The 17,808-nt window shown below is 38.0% G+C and overlaps 1 protein-coding gene across 1 annotated transcript; it reads right to left on the reverse strand.

The window, feature by feature from the left end:
• Positions 1-4,178: 4,178 nt before the first annotated feature.
• Positions 4,179-16,280, reverse strand: PTPN20 (protein tyrosine phosphatase non-receptor type 20). Its single transcript, XM_010963478.3, is given in 5 exon segments — positions 4,179-5,786; positions 6,608-6,670; positions 12,925-13,140; positions 16,085-16,258; positions 16,260-16,280. Coding segments are annotated over 5 exon segments (540 nt in total). The 3' UTR covers positions 4,179-5,720.
• Positions 16,281-17,808: the final 1,528 nt, after the last annotated feature.

The raw sequence follows: 17,808 nt of genomic DNA on the forward strand, positions 1-17,808 counted from the left end.
TGGACATCTGTGTCTTCTTTGGAAAAAAACATCTACTCAGATCATCTGCCCATTTTTTAAATCCGATTGCTTGGTTTTTGTTGTTTTTGTTTGCCATTGAGTTGTATGAGTTCTTTATATATGTTGGCTATTAACCCATTACCATTATTACATAATTTACAAATATTTTATCCCATTCAATAGGCTTCCTTTTTCATTTTGTTGAATTTTCCCCTTTGCTGTGCAGAAGCTCTTTAGTTTTATATACTTGCACTTATTTATTTTTGTTTTTGTTGCTTTTGCTTTTAGAGCCTGCATTTCCTTTTTTTTTTTTTAAGTCTCCAGATTCTATAATAAAATTACCTTTGTTTCCCCCCATTCTTGTTCTTCGTTATTTGTGCCTTCTCTCATTTATCTGGATCAGCCTTACTAGAACTAGTTTTGATCAAGCTTTGTTGATTCTCCTTATTGCATGTTTGTTTTATGTCATTCATTTCTAATCTTAACTTCCATTGATCTTCATTAAAAAGGTTTAAGGTTATGCATTTGCTTTAGCTCTCTCACATAAGTTTTTAATTGTACTACTTTCATTATCAGTTCACACTTACTTTGATTATGATTTTTCCTGTCTCAATATTTATTTTAAAATGAATTTCTTAAGTTTCAGATATATGTGGCTTTTCCAGTTATCATTCTGTTACTTATTTCTAGCATAATAGCATTTGGTTTAGAAAACATGATGCTTATGATTTCAATATTTTGAAATAAATTGAAATTTGATTTATGGCCCAGGTTATGGTCATTTTTTTGGCAGGGGAGTGTCATGACTTTGTCATAAGTGTCATGAGAGCTTGAAAAAAAGTATATTCTCCAGTAGCTAGGTGCAGTGATTTACATATGTTCTTTGGTCAGTTGGGTACATCATGGTCTTTTATAGTTTCACTGACTTTTTTCTTCAACTTATACAACAGAAATTTATTTTCTTAAAATTCTGAAGGGTTAAAGGCTGAGATCAGGATATTTACAGGGTTGGTTCCTTCTGAAGCCTCTCTCCTTGGCTTATAGATGGCTGCTTCTTCCTATGGTCTTACTGATTTCTGTCTGCTTGTTCTATTAATTACTAAGAGCTGTTTTGCTCATACTATACCCATTCTCCCCCATTTTTAAATGATTACATCCACTTTGTTAGGTCATACAGTCATTTGCATACTACCATTTCTCCCACAAGGAGAAAATTCACCCACAAAACGCTTTTGTATGTTAAGATGTTAAATATATAGGTTTTCCAGTTCTGTTCCCTCCCTCACTTTTATATGGACCTCCTCTTTTCCCTGTTACCCCTGTTCTGCTCAATTTTGATAGTAGTTTCTCCTCAGTGTGGGACTCTGTTCTGGAAGAGAGTCATGGCTGGGCAGCTTTTAGAGTAGATAAGACCTAGACTGATCCAACCCCTGATGGCCTTACCAAGTGCAGCTGGCACGCACTCACTTTTGAAGAGGACAATGGTGCTACTCATCCAGTTTCCACTGCTGTTCCCAGATGAGCCCACCACACTTTCCAGTGAATACCTGCTGGCTATTTCGGCTGTTTTGGGGTCCATCTGTTTGTAAATAAAACAGGTCTTTCACCACAGAGCTTGAGAAGCACTGATGAAGGAATCAGAGAGGGAAGAGCTGAGTGTTAAGAAGGCTTCCTGGAAGAAGAGCCATGGCTCTGAGGCCATAAAGGGCAGTCAAGGTGGGAATCAATGTTGACATTCCCCAGGGCTCTGCCCTTGGCCTCATCTCAGTTTCTCTGGGGGAGCTCATCCATTCCCATGCCTTCAAACATCACCTTCAAGGAAAACATTCCCCAAGGTCTAGGTCTTCAGCTCAGGAATCCTTTTAACACGAGACTTGCAGAGACACCTGGAGGTCCCACAGGCATAACAAATTCAGCATAGATCAAACCGAGCATCTGTCTTACCCCCTAAACTTTGTCACTGCATCTCACAAGTTGTGATATGTTGTGTTTTCATTTTATTTCAAAATATTTTTCTAATTTCTCTTTACTTTTTTTTTTTTGTTTGACCAATAAGACTTTTAGAAGTACACTGTTACTTTGGAATTTTTGACATATTTTTATGTTATTGATTTCTAGTTAATTCCATGAACATACTTTTATAGTGCCTTTCCTTTTAATTATATTGAGACTTATTCTGAACCTCAAATATAATCTCTTGGTGAATGTTCTATGTGCACCTGAAAAAAAGTGCATATTCTGCTGCAGTGTTCTACAACTGTCAACTAGGTCAAGCTGGTTGGTAGTGTTATCCACATCTTTTACATCCTTACTGATTCTCCATCTACTTATTTTATCAATTACTAAGAGAGGAATGAGGAGTCTGTGGAGTCTGTTTCTTGTCTATTTTGTTCCATGGATCCACTTATGTATCTCTGCCGCAGTATCACATTGTTTTAACTACTATGACTTTGATCACTTTGATATTATTTCTAAGGCAAACTCTCTCCTTTCCCCACAATTAATTTTCCTTTTCAAAAATATCTTGGTTCTTTGCGTGCATTTACTATTCACTTAGGATAAGAGCATCAACTGGTCAAGTTCTTGGTAAGTTTAATCTTAAATATTTTATACATTTTATAAAATATATGTTATATGCCCCTGTTGCTCAGAGATACTTTCCTATTAAAGGCAGATAACAGGAGTTGGCCAGCTTTTTCTTTAAAGGACCAGATGATAAATATTTTAGACTTTACGGGCCATATGATCTCGGCAACTTCTAACCTTGCCTTTGCCATTGTCGCACAATAGCAGCTACAGACAACATGTAAAGAAATGGCCATAACACTTTATTTATAAAAACAAGCAATGGGTCAGATTTGGCCTGCAGACCGTAGTTTGCTGACCCTGGATATAGAGAAAGATTAGTTTTTGGCACATAGGTATCTTTTCTCCAGACTCCACAATGAATTTCTAATACTACAGTTTAGCTGAGTCTACTATTTCTATGTGGGAAAAATATACAAACAAAAGATCATTGTGTTCTAACTTTCTAATATTTATACCAATTATTCCTTTTTGTAGTCTTACTGTCTAGATAATGCTAGCGCAGTACTCAGCTATAGTGCTAACTGGAGGTACAGTTTTGTTAATCGGAAGGCCCCATTTTTTCGACTCCAAATATGCTGCTATTAGTGTCTAAAAAATGTTCAAGTTTCAGATATGATGTCTGCATTAAGTATCTTTAAAGATTCCTTCTAATTTAAATTGTTTCATTATGAGGTCATTAGTTATTGCTTTTTGATTGTGGCTGTAAATAAACTGAGAACTCCACCGAGCAATCCAGCACCCCCACTGAATACCACTCACCTGCTTTTACTTACTGAATACTTTCCAGTCTTCTGGTTCAATTACTTGAACCTCAAGATAACATAGAAGAAAACTAATTCTTCCCAAGTATTAAGAAAAATTAAGGAGGAAATGAAACTTATTTGTTTTAGAATTATTTAAGGTATGTTCCTTTGAGATTTTTAAATAAAAATAAATCACTGAAATGACCTTTGGGTAAGAATTTTAAACTTAATTGAACATTCAATAGTGTTCTAGACAGATTGGGGGTGAGAGGTCCAAAGAAACATAAATTATTAAGACTTCTATGAGAATAAAACCTACAATGTTTACTTCTGAAAAGTTTGGGTCCAACATATAAGTCTATCAAGCACAAACAACTTCAAAACCATGTATTTAAAGTTGAGAGCTAATATATCCATAAATGCTTATATTTAAATATTTTTAAAGTTCCTCTAAATAAGCATTCATATACTCACAAAGGTATCAATGGGAACATTCATATCCTAGGCAAAAACTGATTTATCGTTGATGTGAAACTTAGTATTTCAATTAGTCGAACATTTTCAGTTTGGAATTTGCTTTCCAAAAGTGAAATAAAAACAAATGCAATCAATATTTCCATATATACTTACTTAATTTACCTGAAAAACTAAAAATTAGTCCAGCTATAAAAATACGAGGCACACATTAAAGAAGAGACATGTTTACCACCAAGAATTGTGGAATAATTCTTTGCAAGAACATTTCAAGGCCCAAATAATAAAAATACTTCAGGCAATATATAGTAAATCTTTTAATTTAAATAATAGTATAGAGTCCTTCTCAGAAATTATATTATTGTACATTATATCTGTTATTTTACAGTAATAGAGAGGAAATAAAATTAGTAATACAAATATTTAAAGCCAATCATCAGAATTAACATTTATTTATATAAACCATGTAAATAAGTAAAAATCATCAATTCCATTTAATATGAAGTATATTTCTGGAATGTAATTATTTTTTAAATGAAAATTATCAATTTTAATTCAACCAATTCAAGTATTCATTCAGCCAAGAGAACAAAATAAGCCTCTTAAAAATTCAAGATTTACAAATTAATATTAGAAATGTTTTCAATAAAGTGTTAGGCTATTCTGATCTCTACTGAATTACATCATACAGAGACATGTATCACTTGCTTCATAGTTTGTAATCAGGTATAACTGGTCACTAAAATTCCTTGACCAAAATATCACTGTAATTGGATGAGGCAATATCCTGTAATAAGATGAATGTAATAATGGCCACATCTTTTCAAAAACAGAATATGGAAGTTTTCGTTTTCACAACCATGAATTTGGTTTTCCAAAATCTGGTTCCCAAAACCCACTTCTAAATGTTACAGCAGAGGTGGGGCAGTAATGGAAAGAAATGATTTAATGGGACCCTGAAGAAAAAAATAATTATCATAGATTTTAGTTTGAAAAATGTATCTGGCATAAAAGATACTCAGAAGTATGTAATGATGCTGGTATCAAAGTTTATTGGTTAGCTAAAGGGCAGAGAGTAAGAGGTAAGTAAAAGGTAATATTTGCTTTTAACAAAGCAGACTGGGTAATATGTTAAGTGTTAGGGTGGGATAGGAAAGAACTCAAGACAGGCAAAAATTTCCTCTTGGACTTTCTATATAAACATCTATTTTAGTTTTGGACCTTTCACCAGTGTGCTCATGTGATGGGGAGGAGGAACTCTGCCCACCCATGAAAATACTTCCCAGACCAACAGGTCTTTGTCCAGCTGCTCGAGAAAGGCAGCTTGTCCTCTGAGGTTCCTGGGGCCCCACAGGAGTGCAGAAGTATAGGAAAATGGAATCCAATTTGTGTAGAAAGTTAACCCATCCCATTTGGACTCTTCAGTAGCCTAAGTTAATCAAATACCACCTAACAGTACAGCCTCTAGCTAAAAACCATGGATAATGGGTAAGTGTCTATCTTGAAAATGCCTGTTAAGAGGTCATGATGTGATCCTGCGATCTTGTGATCCTGAAAATTCTCAGCTCCCGTTAGCTGTCTTTCCAAATAAAATCTTAAATAATACAGTTTAAGTCCTCTACCGAGCTCTGTAATCCCTTCAACCAAATAGGCTGCAGTTGTTTTACGTAACTTTCATTTCATTGGAAAATGTGGGAGGGTACCTGCTATTACCTAAGTAAGGTCAGTGGGTAAACACCGTTCACTCCGAATCCAACGATGCTGCCTTCAGGGAGTTGCCAGGAAGAAAGTCAAATGATACACCAAGAAAGCACATTTGCAGGAGCAAGCCCTTCAGCACAGCTTGAACATATTCTTTGTGAGGAAGATCCAAACTATTTGGTAATTTCAAGTGTGAGGCAACAGAAGTCTTTCTTACTTTAAAGTCAGAAGCTTATGAAGAATTTCATGCACAATTTTATACCAAAAGGTATACTGCTCCTAAATACATCTATATGAAAGACAATGGAATGTTAACTGAATACCAACATCCACTTTCAGAGAACACATTTGTAATTTCCTACCACAAAGAGCAAACATTTAACCAAGAACCTCTGTATGTAAACATATTTTAAATACCAGGTAGATAAATGATAATATAGTTCTTGGTCTAGAACCAGTTAACTGAAGGTTAACTGAACAGAGGAGAAACTGCCTCTTAATCTCACTCTCTTTATATCTTCACTGGATAAATCAAATTTGAACTCCTTTTTTTCAGGTCTCTCAGGCACCCCTAGTCCAAATGAAACACTTCATATCATTCAACATTGCCTAAAAAAAAACCCTAAAAAAAGATTTAGGGGTATCTGTTTGTTTTCATTATTCATATTTTCTTGATTACCCCAATGATTAATATAACTAATCTGTGACATAAATGTCTTTTTTATGACATGCCAATGACTGATATGTTTAGTTCCAAGTAAATATCCCGAAACTGCTATCCAGAAGTTTACAGAAATAACTTTAGGTATGTTACTTAAATAACATGGCATTATGGACAAAGCATGTGTGTGGGCATCAGGAGACTTCAGTTTCAGTCCTGGCTCCTCCCCTTGCTATCTGAATGACCTTAGCAAACAAACTTCTTCACCTTGAACTTGGAGTACTTCATCAGCAATAGAAGAGCAAAACTCTTGTCTGTCTCAAACAGTGAGAATTCAACGACATCATGTAGGCAAAAGAGCTTTATACATTGTAACGTGCTATACAGTGTTCATCTTTATATTCATTATTGTTATTAGAATTTATGTGGTGAGACTTACCTTTGTATGGATCATTCTATAACGTTGTTCTCTCATTTGGCCCACTATATTCATGGTGTTGAACTGTAACAGGATGACAATAATTTTGTATTATCCATATAGGGGGAAAACACAAACTCATAAATGCCAAATGAGAACCCCATATTTCTTTCAAGTAAAAAATATATCACAATTTAACCAGAAAGTTCTCATTTTCAGTCATAAGAAAATGTACTATGTTCAACCTAGTCTAATGGATAAGGAAGACTTGTTTAAATGGGTTTCCAGGAAAAAAACAGGAAGCAATCATTTATAATAAGAAATGTTCTCCAAAAGAAATAACAACAAATTTGCCCCTGTGTATACTTTCCTGTTCTCTAAAGGGAGAACTTAAAGCAACACTATGATTTTGGAAAATTCTGAAGCACAGAAGAGTTTTTCTGGCCACAACAGTAACACTGCTGTTTCTTATATAAAGAGCCCACGCAGCTCAAATGGAGACCCTGAGCACCAGTTGGCCCAACACCAGATTCTGCACCTGCGCTTTACCAGTGTGGTTGCTAAGATGGTGCAGGTCTGCAAAGGGCTGTTGCTAGACCACAATGAGATTAGTCTAGAAACTGGTAATAAGTGTCTAGAAACTCTCACGGCAACCTGACAGTGGCGCAGCATTGAGAAGCCTCATCAGCAGAACAGAATCTAGACCAGCTCAGGTGCTGCTGAACTTGCCTAAAAAGTTACGTGTGGTGCACTGAGGACCAGCCATGTGCAGCAAGATCATGCTGACATGCGCAGCAAGACCATGAAATTTTAAGGTTTGTCAACTATAATCCAAAAGTATGTAAAAATCAGAGAAAATGTTAGCATTCCTTTATTTTTATAACTTGCCATTTCTGTAATTTAAAATTTTAATTAAGCCTTAAACATTTTTAAATTGAAATAATTATAGATACATAGTAAGTTGCAAAAAAAAAAAGCTGTACAGATTCTGTGTATCCTTCACCCAGTTTCCCCCAATGATACCATCCTATATAACTAGAGTATAATATATCAAAACCAGGAAATTGACATTGATACAATCCAGAGATTACTCAGATTTTGCCAGTTTTACACAGCAATCATTTGTGAGTGTATGCATGTATGTGTGAGTGTGTGTAATTCTATACAATGTTGTCACATATGAAGATTCGGATAACTGCAACCACAATCAAGATACAGCACTGTCCCCCTTCAAGACTTCCACCTGCTATCCATTAGAACTACTCATCCATCTCAACCCCCAACCCTTGGCAACCAGTAATCTATATCCATGTCTACAGTTTAGTTATTCCAAGAGGATTATACAATGAAATCATGTAATATCTAACTTTTTGAGATTGACTTTTTTTCATTTAGCCTAATTGCCTTGAGATTCTTTGAAATTGTATCAATAGTTCATTTCTTTTTATTGCTAAATAGTATTCCACAGTATGGATGTGGACCAATTTTTTTAACCATCAACTTTTTGAAGGACATCTAAGTTTTTTCCAATTTTTGGCTATTCTAAATAGATTAACTATGAACATTTATGTACCAGTTTTTGTGTGAACACAGGTTTTCATCTCTCTGGAATAAATAGCCAAGAGTGCTATTGCTAGGGTTCCATGGCAAGTTTAATTTAGTTTTGCTTTTGCTTTTTTTTAAAACCAAATTTTAAAACTGTTCTCCAGCCTGGGTCTACCATTTTACATGTCCACAAGCAATGTATAAGTAATCTAGGTTTTTCAAATCTTCACCAGAATTCGGTGATGTCATTATTTTTTATATTAGTTTTTTTCTGATAGATATCCAATGATATTTCAGCATGGTTTTAATTTCATGTCCCTAAAAGCTAATGAAGCTGAGTATCTTTTCATGTGTTTGTCATCACTACATCCTGTTGAAATGTCAAGTCTTTTACCGATTTTCTAACTGGATTTTTTTCATTTTTGTTTTTTCTTACTCTTGAGCTTTAAAGTTTCTTTATATATTCTAAATGTAAGACCTCTTCTGGATATGTGGCTTGCAGTCTCTCCAAGTCTGTAGCTTGTCTTTTCATCCACTTTGTAGGGTCTTTCACAGAACAAATGATTTTACTTTGCTTTCCCCCTAATATCAGTGATGGCAAGAAAGTCTTCTCTCATCACTCATATTCAACACAACACTTGAAGTTCCAGATAGTATAGTAAGAACAGAAAAAGTAAGAGGCAAACATATTGGACAGGAAGAGATAAGTCTGTCCCTACTTGTACACAGAATGATCATCTATGTAGAAAATCCCAAGAAATCTAAAAACAAAATAAAACAGAACAAAAAACCTCTTACAACTGATGAGTGAGTTCAACAGGATCACAGGATACAAGATCCCCATGTAAAAATCAATTGCATTTCTACATACATATACACACAATGAACATGACAGTGAAACCATTTATAACTGCTCCAAAGAAAATGAAATAGGCTAAATCTAAAAAAAATGTACAGAATCTATATGCTGAAAATGACAAAATGCTGATGAAAGAAATCAAAGAAGACCTAAATAAATGGAGACATACCACATTCACACTGGAAGATCCAACATAGTAAAAAATGTCCACTCATCCTATCAAAATCCCTCAAGCTTTTTTGTAAACATAGCAAGCTAATTTTAAAACTTCCATGGAAAGGCACAGATCTATAACAGTTAAAACAATTTTGAAAGAGAAAGATTCACTCTATCTGATGTTAAGACTTATATAGCTACAGGAATCCAAAGTGTGGTATTAACGAAATGATAGACACATAGATAAATGAAACAGAATATGGAACTAGACATAGGTCCCATACAAATACTCCCAATTATTTTTGACAAAGAGTGTTTTTGACTAAAGGTGTTTTCTTGAAAATCTGAGATGATTATGCGGCAAAAAAAAAAAAAGATAGTTAAAGTACCATTTTCTAATGACATCACAACCTGACGAATTCAGGGACTGCCTGGGGATGTGGAGTGGTACCAACTTAGGAAACAAATAAAAGTAGCAAAGTGTTTACCAGCACAACTTAATAAATGCACAGATACTGCTAACATAGTGATTCAGCATATCTGTGATTTGAACATCATGTGATAAGAAGCAAAAATTCTTCCTTTGCTTGGTTTGATTACTGACGAACACAACGGGTTTTAAATTGTATAAAAATGCAAAGTACTACATCGTCAACAAATGTAATTTGGAGCTTAAGTTTTATATCAGATTATGTTCTGGTAGTAGAGCTGTAATGACAAAAAAAAACAGTCTTAAGGTAGTTACACAGATTAAAGAATTTATCCCAGAAGATAAATCAACACACTGCTTCATCCAGAAAGTCTTGCTACCAAAAAAACAAAAACAAAAATAAAAATAAAAACAAAACAAAACAAAAGCCTACCAGGTGAACTGAACAGTGTGCTTAGAGGGGTGGTAAAGAATTTTTGACTTTGTAAAGGTTCATGTGTTAAACTGTGGATTATTCATTTTCATTATGTCATAACATAGAAACTGACAATTAATGACCGTTATTGCATGCTGAAGATGGTTAGAGGAGAAAGTTCTATCAAGAATGTTTCAACTACAGACCAATCTCAGTGTTTTGGCAAGAGAAGAGCCATTTTGTTTCCAATGTTTTAAGGATTTTTAAGTAAGCCTGATTAAAAGTAAAAATGACTAAAAAATAACAACTAATAAAAAGAAATAAATGGTTACATCTTCTCAGATTTTCATATTCTTTAGAGTCATAATTAATAAACTAATCTTAAAATATCAGTGGTCACGTGTCCAGCCACCCATGGCTGGTATGCAGTCTGCAGCATGCGAGACCCCCTGTGTGAGTTCCACAGCACACAAACTGGTCTACACCCTGTTCAACAAGGCCAACCCACCGTCATGCTCTTGGATGTCACAGTGATACACCAAACTGCTTTGAAAGTTTCTAAACGCTTACTCTCAATTTCAGAAAACTTATCTTGCTGCAAATGACGAACATCCACAAATTGCTGCTGCTCCAAGAGCACACTTTGATTGGCTCTGGTAGGAAACATTTCTGAGAAGAGTGGAGAGGGACATCCGTACGAGCGCTTGACAGCTTAAGGCTCTATGCAAAGCCAATAAGGAAACAATGGATGTATTTCCTATTTTTGAACCACTATTTTTAAACCAAATCTAAGCATCCTTAATTAGAAAATATATCACTATTTTATGTACCCCTAAGAAAAACTGTTGAGCTGACAGATGACTTATGATAAAACACATTTTGAATTTAAAGAAGGTATAATGATGGGGGAAAAAAAAACAGAGCTACTTATAATCATAAAATATAAAATTTACAGTTTTTATAGTTTCTATAAGGAATACAAAATAAGGACAAATACAAAAAATGATTTAATTATGATGAACAATACATAAAATAAAAACTCTGCTAATGCATTTTCTGTTGAAAGAATAAAACAACATAAACTATGGGAACTGGTAACATCAGATTGATACGACTTAAATTTTCAGCATTTTTGAGGACATTCGCCATTTTTTTGATCACCTCATTTATATTCATTCTTTGTACTAAAACTCTCAGTTTGCTTTGGAAAACCATTTTGCTCTTCATTCACAACCTTATGGCCTAAAGTAGTCCGAATGACCTAAATGGACCAGCATCTCCCACAGTGATTAGTTTAGAGTAAAGGCTATATAACTCAATTGGAATCAGAGAAATGCTAGGAGATACTGGCTAAAGCTTCTGAGAGAAAGAAACTTCCTCTGTCCTCCAGGGAGTGACATTTTTCTACCCCCCATGAAATGTTGCAGAAAAACGTGTTACAGCTCAGTGTTACAGCTCAGTTGTGACAGCAATCTGGATCTGGACAAGAGACCAAGCAGCACTCGGAGAGTTAGAGAACTCAGGTTTATTACGCCAGCAGGCCCAGAGGAGTTAACACTCCAAGCTCTGGACCCCATCTGCAGGTTTACACAGGCTTTTATAGGCTGCCAGTCTAGACTTTGCAACATCATACACAAATAAGGTGTAACAAAAGTTGACTAATTAGGAACAAGCTTTGTAAAAATGGACCAATCAGGAGAGAGAGAAATAACTAATCAGGAGTAAGCTCCATGCAAACAAAGTACTACAAATGGACCAATCAGAAGTTAGGGAAATGGACCAATCAGGAGTGAAGGAAATATCCGATCAGGAGTGAGCTCAGGGAACCAATAGAATTTCAGGGGTAAGTAAGCCGTTTCAGAGGCAAAAAGTGAGATAGAGCCTCTGGGCCAAGGAACCGGATGATGCTGGCAGGGGAGTAGTGGCCCTGCCTAGGGGTCCTGCCGGTCTTTTTTTATGGGGCTTCCCACCTCAATAATACAACCCTTAGAAGGGAGAGGTGTGGAGCCCATGCAGTTAACCTGCTGTCACAGGGGAAAGCCTGTCACTGTTGGGCTCTAACTACATAATGCCCGAGAGAGCAGAGACTTGACATCTATTCTGATAACAAGATAATGCTGCAGGACCTGTCTACCAGGGCAAATGTCTCATAGCTCTTGCTTTCTTACGACTGAGGTGTGGATTTTTGTATACTTTGTGGACATGGTAAGAGCTGCTTTCTCCCAGTGCCTGCTTCCTCTCCTCATAGACAGGAAAACAGTTCAGTAGGTAGGCCTTTTGGGGCACATATCTAAAGCCACATTCCCTAACTAGTTTAATCAGTAATAAAGGTAATAGAATCACAGTATGTCTAATTCTTGTGTCTACGCCTTAGCTGGTTACAAATTTAGGAGGGAAGTAAAGAACTGTTAATGATTGACTCAAACCCAACAATATTATTATCCTTATTTTATGTATGAGAACACTAGCTTTCAGGGACGATAAGCAATGTCACAGTCACCAAAATCTAAAGTATGTGGCAAAACTGACAGTCACACCCAGGGACCTCTCATTAACTCTGAAGTCTAATGTGCTCACGTGTCTGTATTTCTGTTCATTAAAAACAGGCACGTGTCATCAACATCCTCTAATAAGAGTCTAAAAATTGTATGTGTGGGGTGGAGGGAAGCAAAGGGAAAACTAACTCACATTTACTGTGTACCTACTACGCTCCAGACACTGTCCTAAGCCATTCATTTGCATTCTGTACTTTAATCCTCACAACCATCTCCAAGAACCTGCAGCAGTTAAGTGAGAAGCTGGTAGCCAAAGCTCACGTGCTATTTAATAAGTTGCTCCTGAAAGCCAAACATGAATCTTCAGATATTAGAAGGCTATTAAAAGTACAGTATTTACTAACAGCATTGGTTTGTCTGCTTAATTCACACACTTACTGGGAAGTTCCTTTCAATGGCACAGAACACAACATCCACACAGAGGAACACCCCTGTCCGGCCCACGCCAGGACTGCAGTGATCAAGGACGGGTCCTGTAACGTGGCTCTTCCTCACATAACGAACATACTTTATGAAACCTTCTGCTGAGGCAGGAGTGCCATGGTCTGGCCACTTGGTGAACTGCAAGTGTTTTACAAAGTGACTAGTTTCTGTCTGTTGGGGGTGGGAGGTGGGGAGGGTAAGAGGGAGTAAGGGAGAGAGCGTGAAAGAGGGGTGGGGAGAGAGAGAGCAGAAAAGGGGAGAGAAGAAGAGATTTCTCAGCTTTTTGTATTAGAGATTTTATATTAATTTCTAATATGCCAGATATAATAATAATAATGACTACATCGATATGTTAATAAAAATAAGAATACTAACAGGTAACAGGAACTGAGCACTTAACAATGTGCCAGGTACTGTGCTAAGGACTTGACACATATTAGCTCATTTAACCTGCACATCAGCCCTGGGGAACAGGCACTATGTTATCCTCATTTTACAGATGAAAAAGTAAGAGCAGGAGTGACTGACAGATGCACTCTAGCTCAGGAGGCTCACAGGCTTAGAGCTGGACAATAGGGTAGGCCCTCCAGATCAACACTACCATTTTCCTTCTGCACCAAGAATCCAAACGCTTAGAGTGAAAGATGAGCTCACATGTTAGGAATAAGATAGAAAAGTAGTCTACCTTGGCTTATATGTCATGATACTAAATTTAATTAGAATAGGTAGGTGTTGTCAAGTTGGGTCAGGTTGGTGAGTGGCGGGGGGCAATCTCCTCTGGCGATGAAGACAGGGTGGTTAATGACCATGTGAATAGACTTTGGTCCCAACTCTTGTGCTGAGTCCCCTGAAAATGGGGTCATGGAACTCTCCTCAGGGTCAACAGATAAAGCACTCTGAGTTTACCCATCATCCCCTCCAGAGGGCTCACCCTTTCCCCAGGGTGGAGCCCTCATCTTACTTCACTGGGTACCCTTGTGAAAAAACTCTGGGCGGGTTTCTCACTCCTTCTCTGCTTCTCCCTAATGCACCTCTTTTTCCTAAGTTCCAAACAGAAAATCAAGTATGAATCATTCGTATATGAAACTGGATGAGGAAAACAATACTTGAAAATCTTGTGAAGGCACCAAGTTGAGGACAGCGCTCATCCCATCACATAGCTCAGGGATTAAATCTTTCCTGCCCCTGCTGACCCCTGGGAAACTGAACAAAGGTGGGCCTCGCCGCTTTCCTGAGCCAGTGCCGTGAAGACAGAACCCATGATTCAGATTCTCCAAACATAAACCCCGTGGTTCTGAGGCTCGTGGGCCTCAGTCCAAAGGCCACCATCCTAGACCCCCTTGCCAAGGCTCCACAGGTGGACCCGAGCATTTGCATCCTTGCAGACAGATCATCTCTCTGTGCCTCCCATCTGGCCTGTGTTCTCCAAGCATGCTGTCCTTCTCTCATCGCACGCACTACATGTCACCTGGAAGTGGTGTCTTCCTTCCTCACCAGATGTAAGTACTCTAAGATGGAGACTGTATCTGCTTTCTATCTGCAGCACCTGGCACAATACTTGGTTAATCAGAGGGAATCAACAGTATTAGGGGAGCGAGGGGCCGGGCAAATCCCCAGGCATACAGAGCAAGCACAGTGCTTAGCACTAGCAGCAAGCTCCCCACCAATGTCAGCCATTATTATTCTCAGCCTCCCTGGTCACTGCTCTGTGCTCTGATCCTCCCCATGCCCCTCAGTTTCACCTCTTCCCTCCCACCCTACTCTTCTGTCTCTTCCATGTCTCCCTTTGCACTCAGGCCCCCATCCTACAGTAAACTCTTGGAAACCCTCATCACTTCCCTAAATGCTTCTTCCACTTCCTTGCCTTGCCTCCCATGACACTGCACTCCGCAGCCCTCTCTAATCCAGCCCACCTGTCCTCCTGTGCGCCAGGTACCACAGAGCGTAGAGATTAGGTTGCAGACTCCCTACTGTCCAATGCTATTTCCAATTCATTATTCCTCCTCCTGGTACAAAAACTCCTCTTCCTTTTGAGTGTCATACCTCCTAGCTCCATCTTCTCATTGCTATCATCCAGTGGCTAAACCTCCCGGTTCATCTGCCACGTTCACCAGAGATGCTGCCTGTCTCCTGACGACAGACTCTGACAGGGCAAATTCAGGATCTCAACAGCCCAGCACACACTCTAACCTCACATCTTTACTTCTCTCTTGCAAAGGGGACCATTCCTTTCTTTCAGTCTTCACACTGATGATCATGCATTGGACTTACCACCACTATACTGTCTAGTATCAAAAACCTCTCAGTTCTTAAATTCCAGCACCATTTTCTGAGCAGGAGCTCATATGCTACCACCTCACTTGTGCTGCACTTCACCTCAAATGTGTCCCAATTATCTTCATAATAAAGTTCGTGCTCCTGAGCTGAGATCCAAGATAGTTCCCTGCCTATTTTCTGTAGCCTCCTCTCAGCCCTCATTACCCCCTGGCATTGCGATTTTACATTCCAGAAACACTTCACTACTTACATGTCTCTCTACATATCCCATGCTCTTTTACACCTCGGCCATCTACTTCCTCTTTCCATCTTTCTCACTTGGGCGATTCTCAATCCAGATGTCACCTCCTCTAGAAAACCTTTCCATAAAACCCAAGTAGAGCTAAGTACGTCCCTCCTGAGCCCCCAAAGCACCCCATACAGATCTCAGTATTACCACTGAGCAGAGGAACTGAAAGTCCAGGGAGCACACTGAACTCTCCACTACTCGGTGTGGAGCCGTAGCGCCTGGCACTGTGATCATCAGCATTATCTTAAGGACTCAATATATATATATATATATATATGTCACACTCAGCAGAAGCAGCCGAAGTACAGCCCAGGATTAGGCAACTTCCAAGAGTAGCTCTCAACTGCCCTAACATCTCTCCAGAGTTTGGTTAGGCAGAAATAGAAGTGGTGTTGTCTTACTTTCTGGTACCAGGGAGAAGTAAAAACAAGTTACTTTAAAAAGTATCCCCAGCTATATCCCACCCTACTTCTAACTGCTCCTCCTGACACGTGTGCTTATATAATGAAATATATATCTCTAAATAGATGAGTTTTTTTTAAAACTTACGGACTTCCTGACAACTTGAAATATTCGAACGACAAAATTCTGAAGTATCTGGTAGTTCTCCAGGAAGACACGACAGCTTTTCAATTCCAAAGGCTTCTTCGTAGAAATGGGCCAGTAATGGTGGCATTCGATAACTCCATCTTCTACCTCTCTGGTTATCATGACAATAACATTAAGAGTTATTTTCCAAAGTCATCTGCCAAAAGTCATCTGTGGTACCTGGCAGTGGTCCTTGGGTAGTGATATAGTAGTACTCTTCTCCAGAATTGACTATTTTAATGTAACTAGCATTGATGCAGTCCTTGTTTTCTCTGAGAAGAACACGTGTTGAATCATCTATTACAAAAACAGAAACATCTGATGGGTAAAGAAGAAGTGGGAGATGCCATACACCCAGATTTCATGGAAGCATTTCACATGAGTACATCCATGTATCTCTTTGACCAATAGAGAAGATGGCATCAGAGTTTCTTTTCAAAATGGTTACTTCAGTCCATGAACTTAAATTTTTCCCTCCTGAAAACCTACTGGTATGGCTTAAGGAATATACAGTTAGGATAAGTTAGTTTTGTTTAAAACCCAGTTTCTACTAAACAGAGAAGGATGCCACCAAAATCCAGACACTTTGAGAGATTGCTGTTATATATGGCATAGGTAGGATTAGGCCAAGGGAGGTACCTCCTATCCTGTAACTGAACACAGCAAAGGGGGAGAGCTCTGAGGAAGCAAGTGAATGAATGACAATCTCCTACAAATCCAGAGAACATGTGAGCCCAGAGCAGCAGGGGCCGGGGGGGTGGGGGGGCGGGAGAAAAATACTCGGGTAGCTGATCAGATACAAATGCTAGGATTACTGGAATTCTACCAGTGGCCCCCACACAAGGCAGTCATCTTTTATGTTCATTCGCAGCCTTCACCTGGTGAAGTGGCATGCTAATCAGAGTAAAGGTATTGTGATAAAAGGATGCCTCAAAGTAGTGAATTTGCTCCAGGTAACATGGGGCTCATCTAACATGAACTATTAGAACAAATATGAGGGGGAAACCCAACTACTTGGCTCTCTAATAAACTCCACTGGCCCAGGAGCTCTTTCTTCACTTTACATGGACATCTGGGGCTCTGGTTCCACCACTGCTCCCACAGAGAGAATAAAAGGAGGGTCCTTCCTACCACGCAGTGGTCTCACCCATAGTCCTTCCCTGCTACTCAAGGTACTCAGCCCACTTACCCAGCAAATACGCTATGACCAAGATCACTGAACAGGGCGTACACAATTTCTGATAGAACCTTTTTCAAATTCCAAAATACCAAACAGATATCTCCTCGTAAATGTGAATAAACAGGAAAAACAGTTACTAGATATACAAAGATATCCAGCACTTCACAAAAGGAGACCATTCTGAGAAATCATAGCAAATGTCCTCCTTTTTATAAGAGGGAAGAATGTTTTTAAAAACTCCTATTTGTATTTTAAATGAAATCTAAGCAAACATTATTTTATTATTGAAAAGGATGATATACATGTGTTTATTGATATAAATTTGTTAAATTATTCAATTACAAAGGAGGTAAAAGAGCATTAAAGTAAGATCTTTCATCATATATATGTATGTACATATACATATATATCATATATAAACGTACATTAAAAAACTTGGCAAGTATTTATCAAAATGCTAGCAGTGGCTACTTTATCATCCAAAATTTTTTAGAGTGAACATGTA

Source organism: Camelus bactrianus, chromosome 11 (assembly GCF_048773025.1).
Source record: "Camelus bactrianus isolate YW-2024 breed Bactrian camel chromosome 11, ASM4877302v1, whole genome shotgun sequence".
NCBI lineage: Eukaryota > Metazoa > Chordata > Mammalia > Artiodactyla > Camelidae > Camelus > Camelus bactrianus.